The sequence below is a fragment of the Uloborus diversus genome, chromosome 10, assembly GCF_026930045.1.
Source record: "Uloborus diversus isolate 005 chromosome 10, Udiv.v.3.1, whole genome shotgun sequence".
NCBI classification, from domain to species: Eukaryota; Metazoa; Arthropoda; class Arachnida; order Araneae; family Uloboridae; genus Uloborus; species Uloborus diversus.
This window is the reverse complement of record NC_072740.1, coordinates 123,904,564-123,931,150: the sequence shown is the minus strand read 5'-3', so window position 1 is coordinate 123,931,150 and position 26,587 is coordinate 123,904,564. Positions and strand designations below refer to the sequence as shown.

At 33.2% G+C, this 26,587-nt stretch overlaps 1 protein-coding gene across 1 annotated transcript in view; it reads right to left on the bottom strand.

The window, feature by feature from the left end:
• LOC129231166 (glycerophosphocholine cholinephosphodiesterase ENPP6-like) overlaps window positions 1–26,587 on the bottom strand; it is a 165,211-nt gene that overhangs the window by 103,704 nt on the left and 34,920 nt on the right. The window contains exons 2-5 of the mRNA XM_054865414.1: window positions 15,970–16,223; window positions 6,968–7,123; window positions 6,675–6,818; window positions 4,735–4,849 (exon numbers count right to left, since the gene is read on the bottom strand). Coding sequence (XP_054721389.1) covers window positions 4,735–4,849; window positions 6,675–6,818; window positions 6,968–7,123; window positions 15,970–16,223 — 669 coding nt within the window. The remainder of the gene's footprint in view (window positions 1–4,734; window positions 4,850–6,674; window positions 6,819–6,967; window positions 7,124–15,969; window positions 16,224–26,587) is intronic.

Sequence of the window (26,587 nt, the reverse complement as noted above, 5' to 3'; positions counted from 1 at the left end):
ACTGTTCATTCACTGGTCGGTCTACCCTAATAAAAATTTGGAGATAATCAATACAAATGGTAGGTGAACCTCTCCTCTGTCTTAGGGCAAGAGATAGTACTAGTAGCCATGGTAGGTGCCTTTATATAGGATTATTTAGAAAAACTTTTCAATGAAAATCTAACTAGACCGCAACTTTCAACGCGTTTTACTCTAAACTTGAAAAGTGTTCAATTACATCCCTTTGCCTCTCACTGGCTCATACAATGAAAATGCACAATGTAAATGAACGCACACCGTACAATAATGAAAGAAAAACATGAAATGAAAAATGGATGTTTTGAGATGCAGATAAAAAGTCGATACCTACATGTTATTCCGTCAACCATTTTCTTCATAACCGAACTTCGCCAAACATGCGATAGATTGCCAATGATGGAGCTACCAAACTTGCTCTGCTTATTTTGGAAATGAATATTATTGGCGAGATTTTACGTTCTTAATTTTCATTTGAAGGTACTTTCGGTTTTGGGGACATTGGTTGACGAAATAATGCGCAAGTACCAGAAAATCTTGTCTTGTCCAAGATGGTTCGCGACATTTTTTTTTTTTATGAAAGACTACCACGTAGCTTGAACCACCAAACCACTGAATCATGTCCCATGAAATTCGTCGCACACAACATAATTTCAATGTCTAATGTCCATAGCAGTAGCTACGACTGTACATTTGACTCAACTTAGAGGAGAAAACAATCGCAAAAAAGAAGGCGACATAATTCCAGTTTGGTTGAAGTGAGGTTCCTCCCGAATTATTCTTTCTCTTTCCTTTGAAGACATTTTTTTTCTTGTAGTTTGTGCTCTTGCTTTTACTGTGAGGAGCCACTTTCGATTTTTTATCGGGACCAACAAGCGTTTCCGCTCTCAAGGCATTACCGGTCAACAGAGTGCGCGTTCGCTCCCAAGATCCGTTGTTTTTCAAGGGTTCCATCCCCATAGAACGGCAGATTGCTTCGTAGATGTCGACCATTTCCAATGGTTGTGATAAGAATCCTCTTTTGAAAGCTAAAAATAAATTCATAAATTAGTGGTTATGTGGAAACCCAGGAAGCACACGTCGTTTCATTAACTTTTAGACAGTTGTTGACATTGTGACAACCATTTTAAAACGCTTATGGAAAGTTTATACGTTTCGTATGCTACTTGGGTAGTACATGCAGCGTTTAAACGTTTCATAAACGTTTAAAATACTTTGCACAACAATGACAACCATATTTTTAAAAAAAATTGAAACGAAGTATGCATCTGGGAAAGAATAAAATCATGCAATCGGCTCTCTCAAATAGCCGTCACCAGCACTCAGCCTATTCTAAACCACGCAATGAGGGAAAATGGCAAACATTTAGACACAACTCTTAACTTTTTTTAACTAGAACGCTTCATCAGGGTGGTCAATTTGCTCTAATCAATTCTGAATTCAAGGCTACTGCAAAGTATTACTTTGAAAACGTGCTTGAGGAGGAATATAGCACAACTCTAATTTTTAAATGGTAAGAAAATATGAGTCTGGCAAAATTGCGCTTCAAAAAACAACCCAAGTGTTATGACAGTGAAAGCAAAAGGTGTACTGTAATTAATCCGGTACTAATGACATAAATTCGTATAGTTGAAGTCATAAGAGTTGAAGATCGCTTATGAATTATGGCGTTAAACCTAGCATCAATGATCGGGTATCCGGGTACCTTTTTGTGACTTTTATCATAATTTTTACCCTTTCTAAGTAGTTCTTGGTAAAATTGCTTTTAATCCTTGTTATTTACATGGATCTGAACTAAAGAAAGTTGTAACCGTGTTTTCAGAAAACTTTTTGATGGGTGTTTTTTAGCATTTAAAATTTTTATACCTATATCGAATAACCGAGTACCCGGGTACCCATTACACTGCACATCAAAAGATACCCCTTCAAAATGCTTCTCACATCATTTTTGATGATTCTTATGTTAAATGAACCCTTGAAGCAAAAAATTTCCACTGTGTTCCCCCATCACTCCCCTCCCCCCTTTGATATCGCGCCCCCTAATTTTATTTTGTTTTCGGCAGTTACACGGCAATTATTTATATTTGATAGGAAAAATAGAACTGTATTCACCATTATTCTTTTTCTGGAGGGTTAGAGAAGTTTATACTTCAAAAGCATGAACATTTGTAGCTAATTAGGAAACTCAATCGAGCACCCCTCGCCCCCCCTCAAAAAAAAAAAAAAAAAAGAGAAATTCTAAAAAATCCTCACAAACGATTTTTTTCCATAAAGGTTCGTTTTTTAATTTTTTCACTTAATTTCTTGGTGTAAAACCAAAATATTGGACTCACTTCCCATGCCCAAAAAAATTTTCACTTTTCACGCTATAAAAAAATAAAAATTAATAAATACTTTGAAAACATTGCTTATTACATACCAGTCACATTGCAAATCTTAGATACAAAGACACTTTCCGTTATATTGACGTTTATTCCAATTATATTTACAAATATAATTAAGATTTTAAATGAAATTAAGTATACTCGTAATATGCATTAATATATTTTTATATTTCAGAGGGTATTACATCCATTGTTTATCACCAATCGATCAAATGCTTAGCAATTATCGAAACATTTGATCAATCGTGTAAACATCAGATTTTGCTTTGTTCTAAAACAAATTATTTGTGACTTTTGGTTGCTCCGGAGTTGCTGTTGTAATGATGTGAAGTAGAAAACAATATTACGGTTTATTTTCTCTTTGTTGATGTTCAAACATATTGTTACATCGTCAGTGATATCGAATTAGGAATTTCGTATCTCTCGATATGTAGACAATAATATTTCAGTTGGAATATATGATCTGTCGTTTTTTTTTTTCTTTTTTTTTTTGAGTATACCTACGAATTTCAGACGGCATGACAGCAAAAGTTGAGCAAATGACAGCGCGGATAAAAATTACACATAATATTTTTCGACGCAACGGGCCACATGTAGGAGCTTCGCGGGCCCCAAGTTGAACAACACTGGTATAAATTAATGAAATAGTAAGCATTCATTATGAAATACCAAAGCGTAAGACGTAACACATCCAGTATTTAAAAAAAAAAACTGGAAAAACACTTCTTTTCTAACGGACCATTTAGCGTGTAACGTAAACGTAAAATGTTGGAAAAACAATAAGCCTTTTTTTTTTTTGGTAAAAACAAGCTACGCACATTTCCCAAGATGAGGGTGGAAGAAAAAGTTTCAATTAAATAGAAGAGGTGTCAGAAAAAAAAAATATTTTCCTGCTCTAAATCTTCGAAATTCAAAATGGGTACCCGGGTACCCGGTTATTGAGAGTAAGGGAAAATTTTGGTCATTGAAGCTAGGGTTAAGGAGAATTCGGAGCCGTGTCGTGTGAGTGTGACAGAAAGAGTGACAGATCTCTACGGATCTTTTTTTGTGATTCCAAAAGGGAATCTTCTCTCTACTGTAGTTCGAATTTCAATGGAGTTATAACGCTACACTTCTTTGGATCTATGCTTTTTTTTTTTTTTTTTTGGCAAGAAATGCTCTGTATAACTGAATTGACATAGGTAAACCGATAAGGACCTATGACTCTTATCGGTCATAGTCATATCGACAAACTCTATGAATAAGAGCGTCATGAGGAATAGAATACCTATCACGAAACAAATGCAAGTGCCTGGTCTACGTTCAATTGTTTTTCGCGATTCCAATAGAAGTCTTCTCTCTACTGGAGAACATCGTCTGAGGTTAAAATCAATTTATATTCTGTAGTGTTGATAGATTGTGTTTCATGGAGATATGAGGACTAATGACAGTTGTTTTTAGACAATCTACCGTTGATGATACTATAACTCATTCAAAAAGCACTTAAACTATCTAACTTTAACAATGTCATTACACTATCGATTACCTTCATTCCCCAAATAGACGGTAACCTTCTTAAATCAAAAAAGTAAAATGCAGATGTGCCTGTTATTCATAGGTCACCACTTATTGACGTTGGTAATATTCATATAATAGGCACATTTTGATTCCTTTTCTCCTCGTAGATGTTGACCGATCCAAAGTGATTGATTGCACTTTGAAATGGAATCTGCCCGATTTCAGCCAGTAACATGTCTTACAAAAACCAGGAACGTTTTCCGATAAAAGTCAGTAACGATTTCTGAAATATTAAGAAATCTCCCCTATTAAAGCCGGTCGGAGCCTTCTATACGAATTAAATAGGTTTAATTTATTTGATTAGAACCTTCCTGATTTACTAAGAAAGACTCCAGAAATATTGGAGTAACCACGGCCAAGCTACGCGAAATTTGCAAGCATATTCCTTGCCTGCAATTCCTGTCGCAAAGCTGTAGCAATCCAGTGACTTATTTGCTCCCATCGGAAGCTTAGTCAATCCGGACGGGCCATTAACAATCTAAAGCCGATACACTTAATAAACACACTCCGTCAATATTTAAACTGGTAGCAAAAAATATTTTTCATACCAGTGCAAGGTCTGCATTCGTGCATCTTTTAGGAGTTCAGGAAACTTTTTTGCGAAGATACTTGATTTTTTGGGGAAATAGGTGAAAACATCTGAAATCACGAAACGTTCCACGGAAATAACCAGTAACGTTTCGGAATTTTTTTACAGTGTGGTTGAGGGTTTTGGGGAATGAAAGAGCCAGTTATTTAATGAGTGTAAACTTCGGATTAATATTATGGTAACTCTTACATGGTCCTCTTGCATAAAATATTGTTCTCATGTCCTTCACTTTGTAGGGATCATATCCATGATAGCCTTTGAATATTCTTTCCGCAAAAGGCTTCATTCTTCTAGGATCTGAAAGCTGAAAACAAATAATAAATGTGGTTATGAAACGAATAAATTTTTCCGGCAAACAATCCATACACATGTTTTTACATGTGTATGGATTGTTTGCCGGAATACACGTATTTAACACACATGTTTCGTATATTTAGAGACTAACTTTGTAGTTTTAGAATAATTTACTTATATGCAGAGGTCAGATATTTGAGAAGTAAAGTATTTGAGAGTGCTTGGGAGACGAAATTAAGAGAATAAAAAATTTATTTCTTTAATAAAAAGGCAGCTTTTTTTTAGTGAATTTCCAAATTTGCATGCTTAGTATAAAAGTATGTTATGTAGTTATGCACCTTGAGGTACTTCAAACGTCTTTTAATCATAATACTTGCTTAAGTCTCTACTGCCTAAATTATAATTACAGTAGAATAAAAAATATATGCACAGAATGTTAAGAATAACGTATTTAACACACATGGGGTACCTATTTTTTTTTTTTTTTAATAAATATTTGTTAGATACCTTTTTGGATCTTTGACTGAAATATTAACTGGTGTCAGTACCAACAACCTAAATGTCAAGGAGCCATATAGGCGTTGTTGAAGACATACTATAGTCAAAAAATTAGTGACGCTCTTAGAATAATGAAATTTCATGTGAACTCAGAGTCAAAGTGGACAGTAGAGGGTATAAATCAGTATTCAAAACATAATCAGTGTTTTTCTATATGTAACAAAACTACTTCAGACATATAGGTGAAATAGATGCTCATACATATCGTTGCTCTAGTACAATATTAATGACCGTACTCAACAGTTGAACCTCAGTTAGCCACTTAAACCGCGATTGGATCCTTCTGATTATTTGAATAAGGCTTTTGAAAACGGTTCGGGCATCTAACTGAAGTTCAACTCGGCTGGTAAATGGCCGTAAAATATCATAACTGAGTGAAATGAAAATTTCTCTGCAACAATCTATGCTTCATCTATTTTTACACAGAAATATGCTGAATTTCAGTTTGTCTACTGTTTAATATCATTTCGCTTGGCAGATTTTTCGAATTTAGCATAGCAAAATAATTGCTTAAAATCTTTTTTTCGATTTTTTTAAAACAATTCTCAGTTTGAAATAAAAGCAGCGATGTGTACGATTATTTATGAGAAAATATAAATATGAGTCAGCGTCAGAAATGTCGCGTTTTCCGTATAATAATTTTATTAGTGAAATTTAAGTCATAGTGGCACTAACGAGCACTATTGCTATGAGTATTATTTAAAAATTAATTTAACTCTTAACCTAACACAATTACTAAATATTTTTTTTTTAATTTCTAACGATATTTCTCAACTTGATGAGTTAGACTCAATTCAGTTATACAAATTTTTATCTTTCAAATGTAAATAAGCCCGGCAACTTAATGCAAGAGCATGATCGATAGCAATCCAAAAATATCAACTATATAAATAATTTTTCTGAAACTATATTAAAATGTCATTAATACAATTTCCTTTCGTATATTTTTGGAAATAAATAAAATTAATTTTTTTATTAGTGCGGACCCTTACTGCTAAAGATAGAAGCGGAATCCATACAGTAGAGATGCGGTACCTGCAATCTCTATAAGGGACTTATGGACGAAATAATGAATGAAGATATTTAAAAAGAATTTAAAAAAAAATGTAATCTCTGAAAACACTAAGGAATTGGTAAGATAAATCACATCCAACGTGTGACACGAGAAATTCTATTAACCAAAAGGTAATTGAGTAGTATCAGTAGAAGAGGATGATATTTTTATGCAAGATAGTCCCTTATATCAAGCGGTTTAAATAATATTGATAATATCTTACCGCTTTTATAACATAACCTTTATCGGCAACCAAAAGCAACGGCTGCACTAACTTATGTCTCTTGAAATGATAATGTTCAGGGATATCACTTTTTTTATACACTGTTAGACCTTCGACATTGGCCTTCTTCAAGTCTTGGTATACCTATAAAAAAATAAAAAGGATTATCAGAAACTTTGGTTCAGACACTTCCATTCTACTCCCTGCGCTATTATGGATATTGAAGTTAAATGGTGGGAGGATTTTGGGAACAGAAGAGCTCTTAATGTTTTCAAATTCTCTTTCACACTTACTTTATCCTCTCTGCCTCTTTCGGGTAAAAGCATGGAAACAGCTCCGCGGTCGAGCATCAGCCGAATGTCTTTAATATCAGCAGCTTTTTCAATGTCAATAACTTTCGAAGAATCTACAGATGTCATTCCGTGGTCAGAGACCACAATTAGATTCACCTACAAGAGAAGCACATAGTTTTAATGCAAAAAACAAAACTTTAAATGTAAAAATTTTCTTTCACTTTTTCGCACTAACAAATGAAGTATGCTCTAATAAAAGTGTTTTAAAGTCATACTTCGGGAAACAAGGATTAAAGGCACTGTATCAGAGCAGTATATACTTTTTTTTTTTTACTTTTTCTTTACCCAAAAGAAAGCTAAACAAGAGAAATCATGTCAAAAATTATATTTTTCTACAAGTCACAGTATATGTTTCATTTAGTGCAGAGTGCAACTTCAAAACAATAAATTCTAAAGAGTAAGACAGAGAAAGTAAAATTAGTTTAGATTTTTTTTTTTTTTTTTTAAACAAATCTCAACATTCGTGCGTTTCTTTGTTTATATTTATGTTTGTGCACAAAACAACTCACAGTAAGAGTTCCTTTACTAATTACTGATTACTACAGTCAACATCAAAAATGCATCCTGCTCTAAAATAGATTTTGCCTCGATAAACACAAAAATCACCATAAAAAGTTCAGATTAGCTAAGTTTTCAAGATACAGAGTCAACTAAGATAGTGAATTCTAACTAATGTTCTTTTTTCCTGGCAGATAGAAACACCCACCATGGGACCGACTGTCTTCTAAATTTCGACCCCTAGTTCGGATAGAAAATCTCCCTAAATAAAACCACAATGGACTTCAATAGATTTCAATTTTGGGAAGAGATAAGCCCAAAAAAATCAGCCTCTAGTTGATCCACCCATTTCTGCTTTCACCCGTGCTCATTCTGCTGGGGATAATGAAGAACTTCGTGAAAGCTGTGAACAAAGTTTTCCAATACCTTACAGGGAAATTTCCAAGATATGCAACCTATTAAATGTTCATATTTTGGCTATTGGATATTGTTAATTGACCCTCAAAACTAAAAAATTCACCATCGCCGAATTTTAAAACACCGTGGTTGATTTTTAATGAATTTTTAAAAATCCACGCGCAAAAGTGCGCGCTTCTGAAACGTCACGCGCCTACGTCACAGGGCGCGAATGTGCAGCCTTCCGCCGAAGATCGCTAGGAACATTTTGAGCGCGCTGATATTTTTATTTTTTAGAAATTCAACAACCCTTTTGAACACACTATGGAGACCGGATTCGTTAAAGCACAATCTAAATAATCTTCCTCGTGTAACATCAATGATTTTATTCGAATATTTCCCAGAGGATGAGAGGTTTAATGTTCCAGAAAGCGAGGAGTTAAATGCGAGGAGATAATCCTTTTACGTTTCGTCTTCGAAGTCGAATGCGTGACCTTCGGCTTCTCCCCTATCGGAAGAGGGCATGACGTCACTTCCTATGCCATTTGACGTCACAAGAGCTTGAACTTTAAAAACTAATTTGAAAAAAAACTGCTTATCGTATCGCAAAAATTTTTTCACCTATGATGTTCATACATGTTACTCTAACATATAAAAATAAAATTGAAAAATCGAAAACTTCCCTATTATGAAAATCACTGGTTTTGAAGAAAAATTTGCGAGGAAAGAAAAAAACATACATGAAGCCTTTTTAAGCTTTGTATTAAAAGTATAAGCAGCAGAGAAGACGAGAACTAAAAACAGTTGGTCAAACAATCCTTACGGAAGTTCTGTGACCATTGATGAATGATATGTCTCTGAAACTCTATTTTGTTCACTTCTTCCAGGATATTTTGTTTATAAACTAGAGCTATGAACAGTGAGCATGGGGAAAGGTTTCACAAAGATATTTTTACAATGGAAAGCAGATACAAGATTCATTGGACTGAGTTAAGGCTCACTAAATGCTGCTGAAATATTACAAGAGATGGTCCTTCTTTGACGTACAAAAAACAATCTCAAATGAAGTGTTTACATCAATACGCCAAAAGCAACCACTGCTTTCCGAAAAATAAACATTGTTAAATAAAACAGGACCTATTTTTTTACATTTATTGCACAGGATTTTTTTTCCCCTTTTTAACATTACCTTTAAATAAATGTGTGGTAGCTGTGTATCTTTCTCCAGTGGGCTTTTATGTATCTTGAAAACAAGAGCTAATAAAAAAAAAAAATCCAGTGCCATATTCGTTTATCTCGGCTCAAAATGGATAGGAATCGACTTTTTAAAACCAGGAGGTAAACAAATAGTTCTTTTTTGTTGAATAGTGTTATCAGTTTTGTGTTTCAATTCATTATCCATTAGAGTAACTTTAAAAAAAGTAAGAGTAAAATCAAAACCAATTAATATAACTTCATGTATAAAGCTGCTACAATGAAACGCACTTTACAGTATATATTTTTGTATTCACGAGTTAATCTTGTTGCTATAAATATGTCGAAGTCACAAATAATGAAAAGGTAACTTGCTCTCATTCCCGATAACCCAGCATTTTCACAAACTCCGCAACTCTGTTCACATTGGTCCAAGTTTTCGAGATTCTACTGTAATTATAGAAAAGAAAGTAGTTGCTATCAATGCGTAAATCCTGCTCCAAGAACAAAGTGAATTTTTTCGAAACTAGCCCAATGAAAAAATCTTATTCCTACATTTGTACATACTCTTAATGAAAATGATCATGACCTCAGTACTAATTTTTTTGAGTGGTACAGTCATAGGGGAAAAACATAATACTCAATCGTATTCGAAGACTATCAATACTATTAATACTAGAGACACGTGTAAGGTGTTATTTGTTCTAAAATAATGAGCTCTTCTTAATTCCGTTACTTAAGTGTTGTTAAAGGGGTCGTCTTCATATTAAAATAAGCATCAACTTTAAAACCTTCTGTGAGAACACCCCTTTTTATCAGATATTTGTGATCAGCATCATAATTTAACTTTGTATACAAAATTTGTTTAATTTGCTCCAGCCATTTCTTCACAATTTGATTGAGAAAAAACCATTTCGTAATGTAAAAAAAATTTTTTTGGTACTTTTGCATATAATACCTAAACCACCTTGAGTACGGGAAATATTGTTTTTTTATTTCATAGTATGAATCTACCAGACAATAAAAACGTTATTTACTATATCAAAAATCAAATTTTGAATTTTTTATGAATTCTGAAATTAATATTTGAAAAAAAAAAAAAGATTTTTAATCGTATTTTATTTTAATGGAAAAATGACGCCAACCGGCTTGTCTAGTGGTCAGAGGGGTCTGACTGTGATGGAGAGGTCCCAAGTTCGAATCCCGGCCAGGGCATGGATGTATTTTCTCTCTCTTGTCATGGTCCTTCCTTTGTGCGAATGTGCTGTGCTGCGAATGGTTGCCTACCCCATAAACGGGTCCTTATGGCATGTGTGTACTGTGAAAGTCGTACTTTATACCAAATAACGGTACAGTTGGAAAAACAAAGCAGCGCACCCCAAAATACCAGGCTAGCTGGCATTTTGGCAAATAGCATTTTGGGTTGTTGTTGTTTTGGCAAAACAAAAACATGCGAAAACAATCTAGAAGAGATTTTATACAGGTATTCAAAGTTTGAGCTCAAAATATTCAGTAGTTTTAATGATATGCAAAAAAATTTATATTTCTTCCGTTTGAGGGTCCGTATAATGTTTTCAAACTCAAACAGTGGAGGCTGATTTCTATGTGAAGAAAGATGAAAATTGGTCAACAGAAGAAGGTAATCACTTTTAATGCTTCACTAACGCAGTAGACTTATTTTTTTATCACACGTTCCTGGTCGGTGTGAGGGGGGCGTGTCCTAGACCGGGAGAAAATGTGAGTTCAAGAGTCTAGTAACGCTTCCGACTTAAATCGCATATAAAATGTGTTGGCACTCTAAAAGATGCAACAAGATAGAGTGGCACGGATTTGGGGGTAAAACTTCCTTCAATGACCTTGATTTTAACATTATTGCTGATCCTAGTACGGTATTTTATATACATTTAAGGGCTTTTTAAATCCCGTCCAGAAGATATATTCAGGCTACGCTAATGCGTAGAGGTATTTTTTTCCAACTAAATGTTAAGCAAGTTGCTAGATTATTAAAGGTATTATTATTATTTTTTTTAGTCTGCAAACATAGCCAAACTGGGGTAAAATAAATAATTTTAACATAATCCGAAAATTGTCAATTTATTCCCTAAAATTTATGTTTTTTTTTGCGAGTAACATCAGTTACATTCAATGTTCATCAGTTACATTCAATTCATCAGTTTCATTCATTCATCATTCTCCTTTGAAAAACAAAACTAATATTTAGTACACTCGTTTGCATCGATCGATAAGCTTTGACCTTAAAACTACCATTTTCAATGCGGTGGTGGTCCCTGAATCGTTTTTCGCTTATGTCTTTTGTTATACTAGTCGAAATGTAATGACATTTTATACCTTAGCTGCTTATAGTCTCAAAAACTGATTTATTTAGTAAAAAATAGGGATTTCCCTTTCCAAAATTCAAAATTTGTGTTAAATTTACTTTGTCTATAGTCCCTTATCAAAATTTAGTTTACGTAGTTTTAAAGAAGACTTTAATGTATGTTAGATGACATGTTCGATTTTTTTCCCCAAAACGTATTATACCTGCATAATTAAGAGTTTCTTTTTTCCTTTTTTTTATGACTGTACCAAGCCAAGTTTAAATATGACAATCAATTTCCATACACTCTCCGACAATCAATGAAATTGCCCCGATACGTTTTTTTTCTGCGGGAGCATAACAAGCACTATGTTTATAGCACGTAACCAGCTACAGTCAATGAGTTGAGAGTAGCCATTGTGATGAACTGTGCCCAAATACCGAACAAATTGATTAGAAACGTTTTGGATTCCATGGTTTAGCGTTATCAGCTCTGCTTGGATCCCAATAGCCATCAACTTTAACACTCACATTACATAGCTGGGTTTTACATATTAACATTTGAAACTTTTCTGTATCATAAAAATTGTTTGTGCTATAGTTATTCAAAGAGGAAATACAATTTTTAGAGCACTTTGTGTGTGTGTGTGTGTATATATATATATATATATATATATATATATATATATATATATATATATATATATATATATATATATATATATATATATATATGATAACTTTATGATACATAACTTTATTTTAGTGTATATCTCTATATGTATACAAATGTGCGTGTGTGTGTTAGAGATAATACAAGCATTTAAAAGAAAGATGAAAAACAAAAATGATGAAACTCGACTCCTCCGCCATGGAAGTTGCATCCACTGGCCAAAACCCCGGAAAAATTAAGGCTACAAACTAAGAGAAAGAGTTTCAAGTCCCGAATTCATACTGCATCGTATCACATTAGGCAGAAGCACTAATTGCTATACTATTGGGTAGACCAAGGCACGTTTACGCAGTGCCCTTTTTTTCAAAACGGAATTATAAATGGAGAGCCAACAGTCATAACAGATTGATGCTACTTCCTAGCAAATATTCTCATAAGTTTTTGAGCCTTAATTGAGCTTTGGTTCAGCATACAGAAAGCATAATCTGTTTTCTATCAAGTTGAGAAAATTTTGTGTTGAACGTTTCGAAGCCTATTGTGAATAAATAATACTTAGTTAAAAAAAAAAAAAAACAAACAAACAAATATATAAAAATTAGCAGAATTATATCTCTTTTTGAGAATTGTACTTGTATGAACTGAAATGTTATTAAATTTTTTTGCACATTATAAATAAATCCAAACTTGCCGATTGGGCACGTTTACGCATTTTCATCGGGGCACATTTACCATGTTCTTATGTGTCTTACATAAACGTGCCCCTGACACTTTCTTCGCTCCAAATTGTCTCAAACATTTTTAGTATTTTCTGGCTATTTAGTTTCGAAAATTACCATTTAATTTTTAATTAAATTACACATTCGTATCTTATAGTTTACATTCATATAGTGCTGTCTTCATGCCGCATTAGCTTCAACTTTATACACTATTCAGTCTGTAATAAATTTGCTTTATTTTAGCGATGGTAAGACATTATGTTCAAAACACCAACATAACTACGTTAGGTGTTAAAACAGATATGCGTAAACGTGCCCCGTGTCCGAGGCATGTTTACGCAACAGACTTGGACTTAAAAATATTTTTTTAACGGTTAAAAACACAAGCTGAGCAACAACTGAATATACCAATTTTGACTTCATTAACTGCTTCATAAAAACGCATAGTCTAAAATTTCCTAATTTAAAACATAAAAATTAGAAAATTCATTGAAAAACATCCGCGTAAACGCGCCCCGGGTTACCCTTAAGCAATAAATGGGTAGTAGTGTAGCATTTAATGCGTCTGCCAAATGTGATACCGTGTAGTATTTATTTGCGACTTAAACATTCTTTCTCTTCGTTTCTCGTTTGCAGCTTTATTATTTTGGATTTTGACCATTGGATAAAACTTCTATGACTTATGAGTCTAGTTTAATTACTTTCTAAAGTCATCTTTTTTAAATTGCTCGTTTAACAACTAACATTAATGTGCACTTGTTTTATTATCACTATTTACCATGGGCTGATCCAGGAAGGGGGCCATGGGGGCGATGGCCCCCTCATCGTTTTTTCAAATCATCGTTTTTTCGTTCTAAGTGGACCTCCGAAACTCTTCAAACCCTAACCTTACCAAAGATAATCTAAAATGGATTTTAAAATTTATAAATTAGAAAATTTCCTGGGATGAGCCTTTTAATCTCTCCTGCCCTCTCCAAAAATCGTCTAGAGCAGCCTTTTTAAAGTTACAATTTCTAACAATTTCCGGGGGAGTGCTTCAACGCTCCAACCCTCTTCGAAAAATAATTAGAATGCATCTTCAGGACTGTAATTGTAAATTAGGAAAATTTTCTTGGCATGGGCCCTCGACTGTCTTCTCCACGTATCATCACGAAAAGATCGTATTAAACTACGTTTTTTGCTCTACAATTGCAAAAAAAAAATCTACCTCTTCTTAACATTATTGGAGATAATTATTGCGTTTTTAAAGTTTCAATTTCGAAAAATGGGTGGAGGGATGGAGTCGCACCCGAGTCCTTAATATTACAAAAGACAGTTAAAATGAATTTCTAAGATTACAAATCCGAAAAATTTCCTTAGATGGGTCCTCAAATTTCTCCTTCCTCTAACATCATCAAAGATCGTCTAAAACTGCATTCTTAGAGCTACAATTTTGAAAAATAGACGGGAGCGGCACCAAATCTCTTCTCTCCTAACATTACCAAAGATCGTCTAAAATGCGTTTCTAAGACTACAAATTCCAAAATTTTAAGGGGGAGAAACCCCCGGGCCCCCTTTACTTCGGAGTTAATATTATACTTGCGGTTGGTTCATATCGGCTTCGTCTTAAATCAAAATTCCTATGCAGTCGCCTCAGAAACAAACAGTACTGATTACAGGAATACAACTTTGTTAACACGTTTGTTAAGAAAAGAGGAAAATTATTGGGATGGTAACTGTCGTTAAGTTAAACTTGTGTCGCCTAGTGGAAATTCCGTATAAAATGCTCTGGTTAAAGGTGGGCTATATTGATATTTGTAATATTCAAAAATTTCCAAAGCATCATATTTTTCCAAATGGCCCCCTCCCAGAATTCTGTCTGGATCCACCCCTGCTATTTACTTGGATTATTACATAGATTAAATGCTTGTGCGCACCTATGGCCTATTGGTTTGGTGTTTTGAAATCTCGACATTTTTAATGCGTCAATAAGACTTCTCCCTCATTGCTCTTTTTGTTTCTCTCCTTATCAGCAACTTCTCAGCGTAAAAAAGTAGTTTCGTTTGAAACTTGAAAGCACTACATGAATTTTAATGAATACAGATAGTAGGAACTGATAGTTTCTAACTGCACACTGACTAAAGTTGCAGTTTAGTTATATAACTTTGGCCCTATTATCATGCCCAGAGGTTTAAATAGACAAGGTAGATACTGATATTAAGTTTCGTACCTGATGCTCCATTCCTTTTCTTGCAATTTGATCTTGAATATTGTTCAGAATTTCATCAACATCATGCAATGAATTCACCCTATCTTCAGAATCTGGACCACGGAAGTGACCTATGAAAAAGGACCCAATATTCAGCAAAGTAAAGTGGTAATGTTAATATTTATGCGTTTTCCAAGTTAAAGTAGTGTAAATTGTAAAGTAGTGCTGTAGTGTAACTGTTTCAACAAATGGTCATGTCCTATTTGTGGAAAAACCTTTTTATAAAAATGTGAGTTCGGCAAAAAAAATAACATAAAACAGGTGTATTTTTATTATTATTATTATTATTATTTCCTTCATATTTCATATTAGGCTCATGGCAGGTCCATGTGAGACCCATAAGCTTTGCGGTAGCATTTGGAAATTTGCAATGCTTTTTTTTTAAATCTATTCTTTCATTTTTTGAGCTAATATTTAGGTCTGACATCTTAATGACATGGATAAAATTTAATTTATGAGTTATTCATGTTCAATAATTTCTTATCTTTTTTCTTTTCTTTTTTTTTAATTTAGAGGACACAATTAGAATACACGTGTTGGATCTTTTTACCGATTGAAAAGTATAAAATGTAAGTTTGTCTTCCAAAACTGACACGGAATTTGTACTAAAAAATCTAGTTACGCTCTTGAGTACAATTTATTTGTTGATACTGAACTAAATGTTATTACTTCAAATCAATTGAATTGATTGCATATAATAATTCTCGACTTGGTACTCTTTGGTTAGTTTTTATGAATAGGTAACTATACTTAAATAGCAATATGTTATGAACCAATAAATAGTTTTAGCTACTTACCATTGGCATCAACTGCTTCATAATAGACAAGGCCTAATCGAAAATTGTCTTTCTGGAATTTATCTAAGATCTCACCCATAGCATGCAATGTATCCCGATTTACCTTTCCCCACACCCAGTAATTGGCATATTCTTCACATTTAGTAGGCTTCTTTCCGTGGATGACCACTTGACAACCATCCCACCAGTAGACTGCAGTTTTCAAATCTCTCTTTTCAGCTGTAACCCAAACTGGCTCCGCATCGTTCCACCAATGTGCATGAGATGCATTGGAGTGCAGGGCCATAAGAAACAAATCATCTTTCTTGGTATCGTACATGTAGTTCTGGACAATGCCATGACTTTCAGGATACAATCCTGAAAAAGTAAAAAATTGGAATTGATGATAATTCTTTAATGAATGCAATCATTAATACTGAAATAAGCTTACGAAATTTCATGCCATTAACAAGGTGAGGAAATTGTGAGCACAATGAAACTTGTATGAATGGTCACTTCCACAAGGTTTCTCAAAACGTCATTCACAAACGTAACATGCTGGTCTGTCATTTCATACTGGACAAGCTTTATATAGGAACTGGTGTTTGAAAATGCAAACTGCACCACTGACTTCTGAAAGGCAATGATCGCAGACATAGAGGAGGAGAAAAAAGGGATGTCCACAACAGTGTTACTATTATTTGTATTACAGATCATTAATATATCACAGGAGATGCTCAAAAAAATTTCAATTAGCTACAATGTCAATTTCACAATGTCGCTGTATAGATTCCCGGGTCCGTCTAAATTGGTAATGTATATCACGGACACGTGCCGCCTCTGCTGCGGTCCCGGCATTGAGATCTATGTCCGATGCTACGGACGAGTTAAGGTCGAGGATCACGGTGGCCATACGTCTGAACCGCTTGCAATCTGGTAAGCCAGCAATCATTGCCCTCTAGCAGTTCTAGTTTGCATTTTCGAGCACAAGTTCCCAAGTAAATCTTGTTCACCATATACTGCGTTCAATTCATTTGCGCAAGTCAAAGATTTCTACGCATATATTACCGGAATTCTAAATGTTGGCTTTTAATTTCTGTAGCTTCGAACATAAGGAATCATTATGTATCATAGTATAAACTATCAACTTTTAAAAAATAATGATTCATACATGTTGCGGGCATTCACACTCACAAAACGTACAAATAATTATTTTTTTAATTCCAAAAACTATTTTAAAGTGTCAATGCTGCACATTATGATACATAATAAATAAATAATGGTTCTACACAATCAAATATGGCACGATTAAAAGCCAAAGTTCAAATTTCAGGAAATGAATTGCAAATATATTTGTAAAAATTTTTCATCCGTGCAAGTGGATTGAGCATATTGATAGACCAGCATTTTAAGTTTGTAAACGACCTTTAGAGACACCCTGTATACAGTCGCCATCTTCATTAACGATCAATTTTCCAAGGCACCTATTTTATTTCTCTATTAACTCAGTGTTAAAAGTCCTTTTGGAGAGACCAGACAATCTTCTCTTGGCGATCGGATTTGAAGATTTTCTTGCCCTTTTCTTTCTTTGCACATTTTTTCAAACAAAGTATTTAGAATATTTAAAGCCCTTCAGATATTAATACAGAATTAACAACGGACTGTGCGAAAATGATGCATTCAGCAAATGCACTTTGTGATGAGAGTCCCTTTCCGACATAGTTTCAAATATTTGGATCTTAATTTTGCAAAAATATTCGGTCAATAGCCCCAATACTTTCATTGGGCCCTGCAGATCTGTTATACAATGATCCAACTCGTTACACATTGCACGAACATAAGCAAGAGCACACAAATTTACTTTAATTCGTTAAAACGTTGTTACGAATTTTTTTAGATATTTAGTTCATAAAGTGAATTTCCCTTTCAGTAACTGGGAAAATGCCTTATATTTGAATCAAGTTACAAAAAAAAAAAAAAAAGTAACCAAAACATTTTTCTAAAATACAAAGCAATTGAAACTAAAATAAATTAACTGAAATTATTTCGTAACAAATTACTAAGTAGCAACAAAGTAACACGACAAGTAAAAGATGAAAAGGAAAACAAATCAAAGGAAAAATGTTTTCCTGCTGAATTGAATTGTACTAAGTGTACTTAAAACGCAGAACGTATTCAATGATTCCAAAATACTTATAGCGGCTTGAATATATATATATAATAATCTAGTAACACTGCAAGAAAAAAGGATGGTAAACTTTTGTCCAGTGTAAGTACAGACAACTACCTATCGAAAGCTTCCTTATGGGTTGGATTGCTGGATTCCTTTCTTATGGAATGATGTAGTATTCATCATAACTGCATTTTGATCAACATAATCATTCCATTTTTTAAAAAAAATATATTTCTGGTTCAATTATAAAACATCGACATCGATGTCGCTCCCCTAGTTTTTTGCTCCCTTACTGCTTTTCAAGTAGTAAATAGCGATGACAAAGAGCAATTAAAGTTCCTCAAAGAATTATGCCGAAAATATCTTAACTCCTCAATTATACCGTACAGTCCTTGCATGTATATGAACTACCGTATTAGGATTGGCATGTATGTTAAAACCGATAGCTCCGGGTAGGGGGATTCCCTTGGGGGGGGGAGCACCACGAGGAAGCCATTCCACGCAGCACCACTGGTTATCATTAATATTTCTCCATATATCTTATCTTACTTTTTTTTTTTTAGAAAATGGAGACTTTACTTAGTCTGCTTTATCTAACACGGTCAGCCTTGCCAATTTAAAAGAAAATTATTGATTTTTCTCACATAATGTTTTTTTTTTTTTTTTGAAATAACGAAACTGTTCAAGAAAAGGAAAATCAGCAAAATTGGATCGCCCGTCGTTGATTTAAAAAGAATCTTCACAAGCAGTCCATTCAAAGAGACATTATTAATGAAAAGCATAATACGATGCTATTTAATAACTTGTGCCTTTTTTGTAATCGATTAGAATGGAGTGTCACCTAACATTTATTTTAATTGTTATCGAAATCTTTGGTGTAAAAAATTTTAAGATTAAAATACTTTTACGTACCTTATGGTACGTACCGTAGTTTAAGAAACTCTGGTTTTAATAAGGAGTACCACCTCCTGTTAAGTATCACCCTCGGCCTGCGCCATAGTGAATAATTTGAGTAGTGCCCTAGGTCTCCGTCATTTTGAATACGACACTCATCCTAACAGAAAAAAAAGGCTGAATAAATGTCGTAAAAACGTTTACTGCTAGAAAAAGGCTGAGTAAATAAAAAGAAATTAGTCACAGTTCCTTGACAGAGAGTAAAAGTTGATAGATCAAAAGGCTGAAAGGAAAAGGCGCAGTTCCTTGACGATGAGTAAAAGTTGTATAGGTCTCTACTTGACAATTACGATGAATAATAGCTGTGTTTCAACCTAATACACCCCAAGCTCAGATTTGAACTAATGTCCTCCAGCCTAGTGTGTTTGATAAACAGTGCAAGGTATCCAAGTTGAGCTTTGATGTTACTTTCGCAGGGGAAACAGACCGTCCTGGTCATACTTTTGTTTTCACTTAAGTGACACTACGTCCTTGGTGTAAAATTTTAAGAAAAAAAACTCTTGATATAGGGTACATACTATAGTTTGAGGAATTCTGCTTTTAATTGCAGAGTAGCGCCTTAATCCCCCGTCATTGTGATTTCGTTGAGTAACGCCTTTAGCCTCCGCCGTTGTGATTATGTTAAATAGAGCCCTAGGCTTCGTCATTGTGAGTGCGACACTAATCCTGATTTAAAAAAAGGATGGGTAGGTATCATAAAAAAGGTTTGGCACAGTTCCTTGATGATAAGTGAAAGTTATATGAATAATGATTTTTCTACTTGACAATGATAATTTATAACAACTGCATTTTAACCTAACCACAAGGTCAGATTTGACTTGATGTTTTCCAGCCTAGTGAGTTTGATGAATGGTGCACATTTCCGGTTTGAGCTTTGATGTTGCTATCGTTGGGCCAAACAGATCTTCCTGATCACTTTTGTTTTCACTCAAGTAACAGTGACCCAAATATACGTAATCGACTGCTCGTTTGCTTTTAAATCAACCCTTAATTTACGCATGGATGAATACCGATATTCAAAGTTAATGGGACAAGAAAATGTTTACGAGAGCTCAGTAGTCGACTAACATTTTTTTTCCTGATCAATAAGCCGTTGAGCGATAACTTCCGGTAGCTACATGAAGGAAGGAAGTATTTTTCTTCTGGGTGAAAGTAACAACAATTATTTGTAACGAGAGATTGAAGTTATACTTAAAAACGATGACACAATTTGAATCTCCATTTTCCCTCACGGAAATCGGCAATTCTACTCTTTTTTTTTTTTTCACGGTTTGCTTCGATACTTTAAACGAGAAAAGAAAAATGATTTTTAAACACCCATTTACTTGCATATCAAAAGTAAATCCTTTTAACGCATGGTTATTAAATTTGCTTGCGGGAAAATTCGAGTGCAAAAATCGATTTGCAATATGAAGGGTAGAGTGACCAGAGGTAATTCTTGCATTAAAAACGGATGCATTTCATTTTAAGAAAAGTCGTTCAATGTAAAATCTTACCTTAAGCCCTATTCTATCTCTTCTTCTTTGAAGAATAAAATAATTCTAATTTTTCACTGATAAGGAATCAAGTTTAATATACCTATCTCACTGTAATTAATTTTTACATTAAAAATGGGTTTGGAAATACTAATCAAAAGTTAACACTTTTTAAAATAAACTAAAAAAAGTAATACAAATAGTGTGTTTATGAGAGAGAGGATTATCCTTGTAAGTACTTTATAGATAATTAGTAGCCTATCTTTGAAATAACAAGTTTCGTAAGATATTTTAAAATGATTAATTTTATAAACTAAACAGCTTATTACAATTAAATTAATGTAATCACAATGAAGGAAAGTGTTCGAAGATTAATGGCAGCATTTCATATTTCATTAAAAAAAATAAAGATTCAGTACAACGATAAATTCCAAAATTACATTTATTTATTGTTTTTTTTTTTTCATCACGATAGAAGTTTTTGCATATCAAAAACTTCAAATTTTGTAAAAACTCGATTTATTTTTTTTTTTTTGAAAATATGAGACTTAAAATTAGACAACTCTAGTTTTGCAGGAAAACTCAGATGCTGTCATACAAAAGAATTTTAGCCATATTTTCCCGGGATTATTTAGAAAGATGATTTTACACAAAGACGCATGGGGGGGGGGGTATAATTTTTAACAAAATTTCAGGAGAATGAAATATTGGACCACAAGAAGCCCTACTCCCCTCCTATTAGCTGATCTAAAATTTTTTAACTGAAATAAAGTGCTTTCTTCCCAAAATATTATTATTATCATTATTATTTGTGATAAATTTTACTTCACGTTGGTCATGGTTAAAAAAATAGCAGAAAATATAAATTAATTTCAAGTCTTTAGAAAGCTGTTTAAAACATTAAAATGAGTAGAATGCTACACGGGACATGTCGAGTTAGAAGTGACTATGCTTAACACAGAAGACGTTCTGGAAAACAATTAAACTATTTCGCATTTGAAGATTATTTGCATCATATAAAATAAGTCAATTTTCAGGAGTAATGCACTTGATAAATTTTATTTTGAAATATTTGTTACATGGTAGTCTTCATATGAAGATGGGCATCAGCTTGAATGTTTTCAATGAAAATCTAGTTTTTTATCAGATTTATTATCAGTATTAACATTCTTTGACCCATTCTTTCCTCGATTTTCCTGCAGGTGGAAAAATCCAAATACCCACTGAACTTGGATTAACATTTGAAATTGTAGAAGGAATCTATTTACAAAAGTCGCAGACGCAAAAAGGAACGTTTCGTAAAAGATGCTATAGTAAAAACATTTTCAAGAAGTTGAGTTTTAAAAAATGATTTTCCAATCTTAAACTAATTCACATGATTTTATTTATTAGTTCTAAAATGCTAGTTTTCAACTTTTGTGCTATTTTCAAAAAAAGCAAGTTTTCAAAATAGCACCAGGTATTAAGTCTATACCCATGGTACCGTCAAAACAGATGGATGTAGGAAAAACAGCATGGAAACACAGGAATAATTTTTTGAAGCTATCAACGTAGCCGCGCCGCCATCATAAGTGTACGAAGTAATTTTGTCGGGTATGTTGCAACATACTGCATTCGTCTTTTTTTTTTTATTTCAATTTTAAAGAAGTCCACTCTTATATTATAAAAACCAAATTTTCGTTTGTTGCTGTTGTGAATGAAATGTCTTGATGCATACGTACGTTAATAAATTATTTATTTGTGTGTAACAACACCTAAACTTCAACAGTAACTGTTGCAAATTTGACATTAAATGTAATAATAACTCAACTTGATTTTTGTATTTTGCTTTATTGATTTCCGGAATAAATACACACTGACTAATTTGATGACTGGAGTGCGCTCCGTTTTGGTTAAGCAATTTATTTCTTACGTTTTTAGATTAGAAATTTTAAAATAAAGGCGTTAACCCCCATAAATTGCGTCAAAATGAGTGACCGGACAATACGCCATGTGAGAATTTTTCTCACCACAGATTTCCTTCAAAAAATATTTAAAATGGTTTTTAGTAGAAAATATTTCATTTAATATTCACTCTAAGCACCATATGTAACAAAAAGTAATAATGCTAGCTAAAACCAAGAAAATATTTGATGAGACAAAAGTTTTTTTTTTTTTTTTTTTTTTTTTTTGTTTCTCAGTGTGAGTATTTTACTCGCGGCGCGGAATATCAATTTTATAAGTTTAAGTGGAATTATACAATATGAAATGAATGAGCTAAAAAATAAATCAACAAATTAAATATATTTGTACCGTTTATCACTTTGAGGAAAACGATATAAAATAAGTCAGTTTTATGAAAGAAAAGAGGCAATTATTTCAAACAAAGTAGTTCCTAATAAAATTGTAACCTCCAGCAGCTGCCACTGTAGAATGTCATTAATTTTTCATATTTAGTTGGCCCTGAAACCCTCGATCGTAGCTTAACTAGCGACATTAGTTGTCGTCTGCCATCATCGGACTAAACGTCGGCTTTATTTCTGTCACCTATGATGAATTTTTAAAGATCCATAGATATTTATTAATAAGAAGTGAGTAGGAAACCACAATCAGACAGCAAAATACGTTCCTGCATCATAATAGACAAAAGAATACAGACCCAAAATGGCAAAAGACTTCTTATGTCGTTACTTAAGCTACGATCTGGGGCTTTAGTTGGCACTAAACTGAACAGCTGAATCTGCTTAAAACATGGTTAGAGATAACACCGATTTACTTAATCTGAAGGAATCAAAACGAGAAAAAGGATAAAAATTTCTAAAATAATGCAAATCCACATCACAGAAACAAGGTTGTTACTACATTCAGCAATTGTATTCCTATACGAAAAAAAAAATTCCAGAAGCCATTGACTCATAAATGCTCGAGAAACCAAAATGAGAAACACGAAAGTAAAATTCGAGATGTATTTGTTACAATATGATCTGATAGCGGTAATTTGCTCTACTGCTGTCTAGTGTTGCATGACGATGAGAATAAATAATCTTTCAATAATTTTCATTCAGTGAAAGAGTTTAAAAGCATGCAATGTGTGTGTGGGCTCCATTGCAACTACCCACATAATCAATATTTCATTTAAAAATAAATAAAAAGAAATCTTCATAGATTTTTTTAAAACTTCGTTACTTATTTTTTTAATTTACTTTTGTTTTCATCAATATTTTTTTTTAATTCTTTGTTTAGTGATGGTTCGATTCAAGTCCCTCACATTGATTAGTAAAAATTAACACAGTTGAACGTATTACTTTTTAATTATCATTGAATATTATCATAAACGATAGAGTTGAATCCATTAGCAATCATTACAAAATCTTTCTCGTTCAGTAGAATGCTGTAAAAGTAAAAGTTGTACGCAATATATATATATATATATATATATATATATATATATATATTATAAATACGTTTAATGCATTAATCACTAATTACGTTATGCACGTGCATGTTTTATCACGCACTCAGTTTAAGTTGAACGATATCCACCAGCCAAATGTGCAAAGCACACAATATAAATATCAGGCGGATTAAACTGTCGATTAGTCCTGGCAATGCCAATGACATTGCTTTGAAATTCGCGTAATTCATGTACTTCCTCCGACAGGAGGATGCGATTTAATAGTGGAATGCTCCTGTATTCGAGGGAGCTGTGTTCGCTTATATTAGGTACGTTGGATCCTCGATACTTGCTCGTAATAATCAAGTGCTTATAAATTAGCGAGTTTGGAAGAAAATAACGAAATTCATACCATTTTCTTTTTAGTTTTTTTAAAATGTTTTTATTCGTGTCAAAACCCATGCAGCATGCCGAAGGCATGGATGTCGGAAAAACAGCATGAAACACAGGAAATTTTTTTTGAAGCTATCAACGTAGCCGCGTCACCATCTTAAGTATACGAAGTAGTTTTGTCGGGTATGTTGCAACATACTGCATTCGTCTTTTTTTATATTATTTGAATTTTAAAGAAGTCCACTCTTATATTATAAAAACCAAGTTTTCGTTTGTTGCTGTTGTGAATGAAATGTCTTGATGCATACGTACGTTATCAAATGATTTAGTTGAGTGTAACAACACCTAAACTTCAACTTGATTTATGATTCAACTTGATTTTTGTATTTTGTTTTATCGATTTCAGGAATAAATACACACTGACGAATCTGATGACCGGAGTGCGCTCCGTTTTGGTTAAGCAATTTATTTCTTACGTTTTTAGATTAGAAATTTTAAAATAAACAAAATCTAACAGATAACAAATTTGAAATATTTTGTGGATTTTTTTTTTTTTTTTTGAATTTTTTCTTATGAACGAAATAACTTTATTAGTCAAAGAAACGTGCTCTTATTTTGCAATGTTTTTATATGATATGTAACGAAATACCTAGTTTAATAATACAAATCTAAAATAACCTGCCACCCAAGAAATACCATCTTCTAACTCTCAGATATTTCGAACTGTGCAAACCAAAATAATAATTTGTTCCCTATAATCATTCACTGAGCATGTAAGTTAGTTTTGACAGCAGATAATACTGAATAAAAAATTAGCAAGAAGAATGAGTGAGGACAATTTTATCAAATTTTTTGCAAAAATTAAACAGACATAAATATTTTATAAACACTAGTTTAAGAAATTTTGAAACAAGTATGTATAAATATAAAAATTTGAACTTTTATGTAATTATTCATATTTGACGATAATATTTTATTCCCTAGGTTCATTCACTGAGCCTGAAGATAATTTTCACAGCAGATGGTCTTTAGAAAAAATAAAATATCTGAAGAATAAAATGCATTTCTTTTTTGAAAAGAATTAGATATTAATATTTTACGCGCATTACATTTTTAAAGAAAGAAAGTTATTTAAAAGAAAGTTATTTTTAATTTTATACGTACAGCGCACATTTATGTAAGGTCGTATTTGTTTATATTTTCGACTCATATTAACTACTCACTTTATAAGAAATTAAATTTTAGTATTATTTTACAGTAAACTGCTACATTATTTAATGCTTCGTTACTCAAGTGTGAAAGTTGAATCTACTTCGCTATTAAGGAAAAACGTGGTAACTGTCGCGTGATTCCGAAAAACGAAATTCGAATTCCAGATGTCAAACTTGAAAAATGATGCCTTGGGCTGGATGCTGTGTGCTGAATCCCCCCCCCCCCCTTGCTTTAAAGGACGAGTTTGTTGGAACACCAATATCATATGAGGCAATGAGAACTACAAGGATGGAAGTGCCTCGGGGCAACAGATAAAATTATAGCTTGACCACGAAGAGAAGGCGGATGACCTTGAAGCGAAACCTCATTTTGTATCATTTGTAATAGGTAGAATCAACCAGAAAGCACCTAAAAGTGAGAGTCGTTTTCATTGATCCTACCTATCACAAAATAATTACAATCAATCTATTACAAACGATACAAATGATGTGTTTGCTTCAATGTCAACCGCCTTCTCTTCGCGGTCAAGCTTTAGTATCCCTCGTAGGAGCTGCTATACGACATGATTTAGAAAACTTTTCAATGAAAGTCTACCTAGCACTGAAACTTGAAACGCGTTTTATTCAAAATTTGAAAATGTCCACTCGCATCCTTTCGCTTCTCATTGCCTCATCTGTAAAAATAATTTTGAATACTATTCAAGCTTGCAAAATTAAGTTCCCATGAGAAGTAAGAATTTCTTTAAATGCTAGCCAATGATGGACATAAAATGCTAGAGAGCGTAAAACTTCTTATCCGCGGCTAAGTGGTCTGGTGACGAAAGACATGGAGTACAGCTGTGTGCATAAGTCTGCAGACAATGTTATTCATTGAGATGGATTGTATCAACCAGAACATCAGTACATGGGTTCAATAGTATTCCGTTTTAGAAATTCTTGCGGTTCGTTCGAAAAAAGAAGAAGATTGGTTTTACTTTTTTTATTAGAGAAATCCAATGAGTTGGAAATAACTTGCTTCCGCATTTATTGTCAGTTTAGTTTTAATGGTGCGGAAATTAGCGAACCATCGATAACAAAAAAAAAAAAAATATTTTTACCAGTTTAATTTATACCGAACATTATTATATAATGTCAAACGTGATTTCTCCGCTATCTAGTTCGTG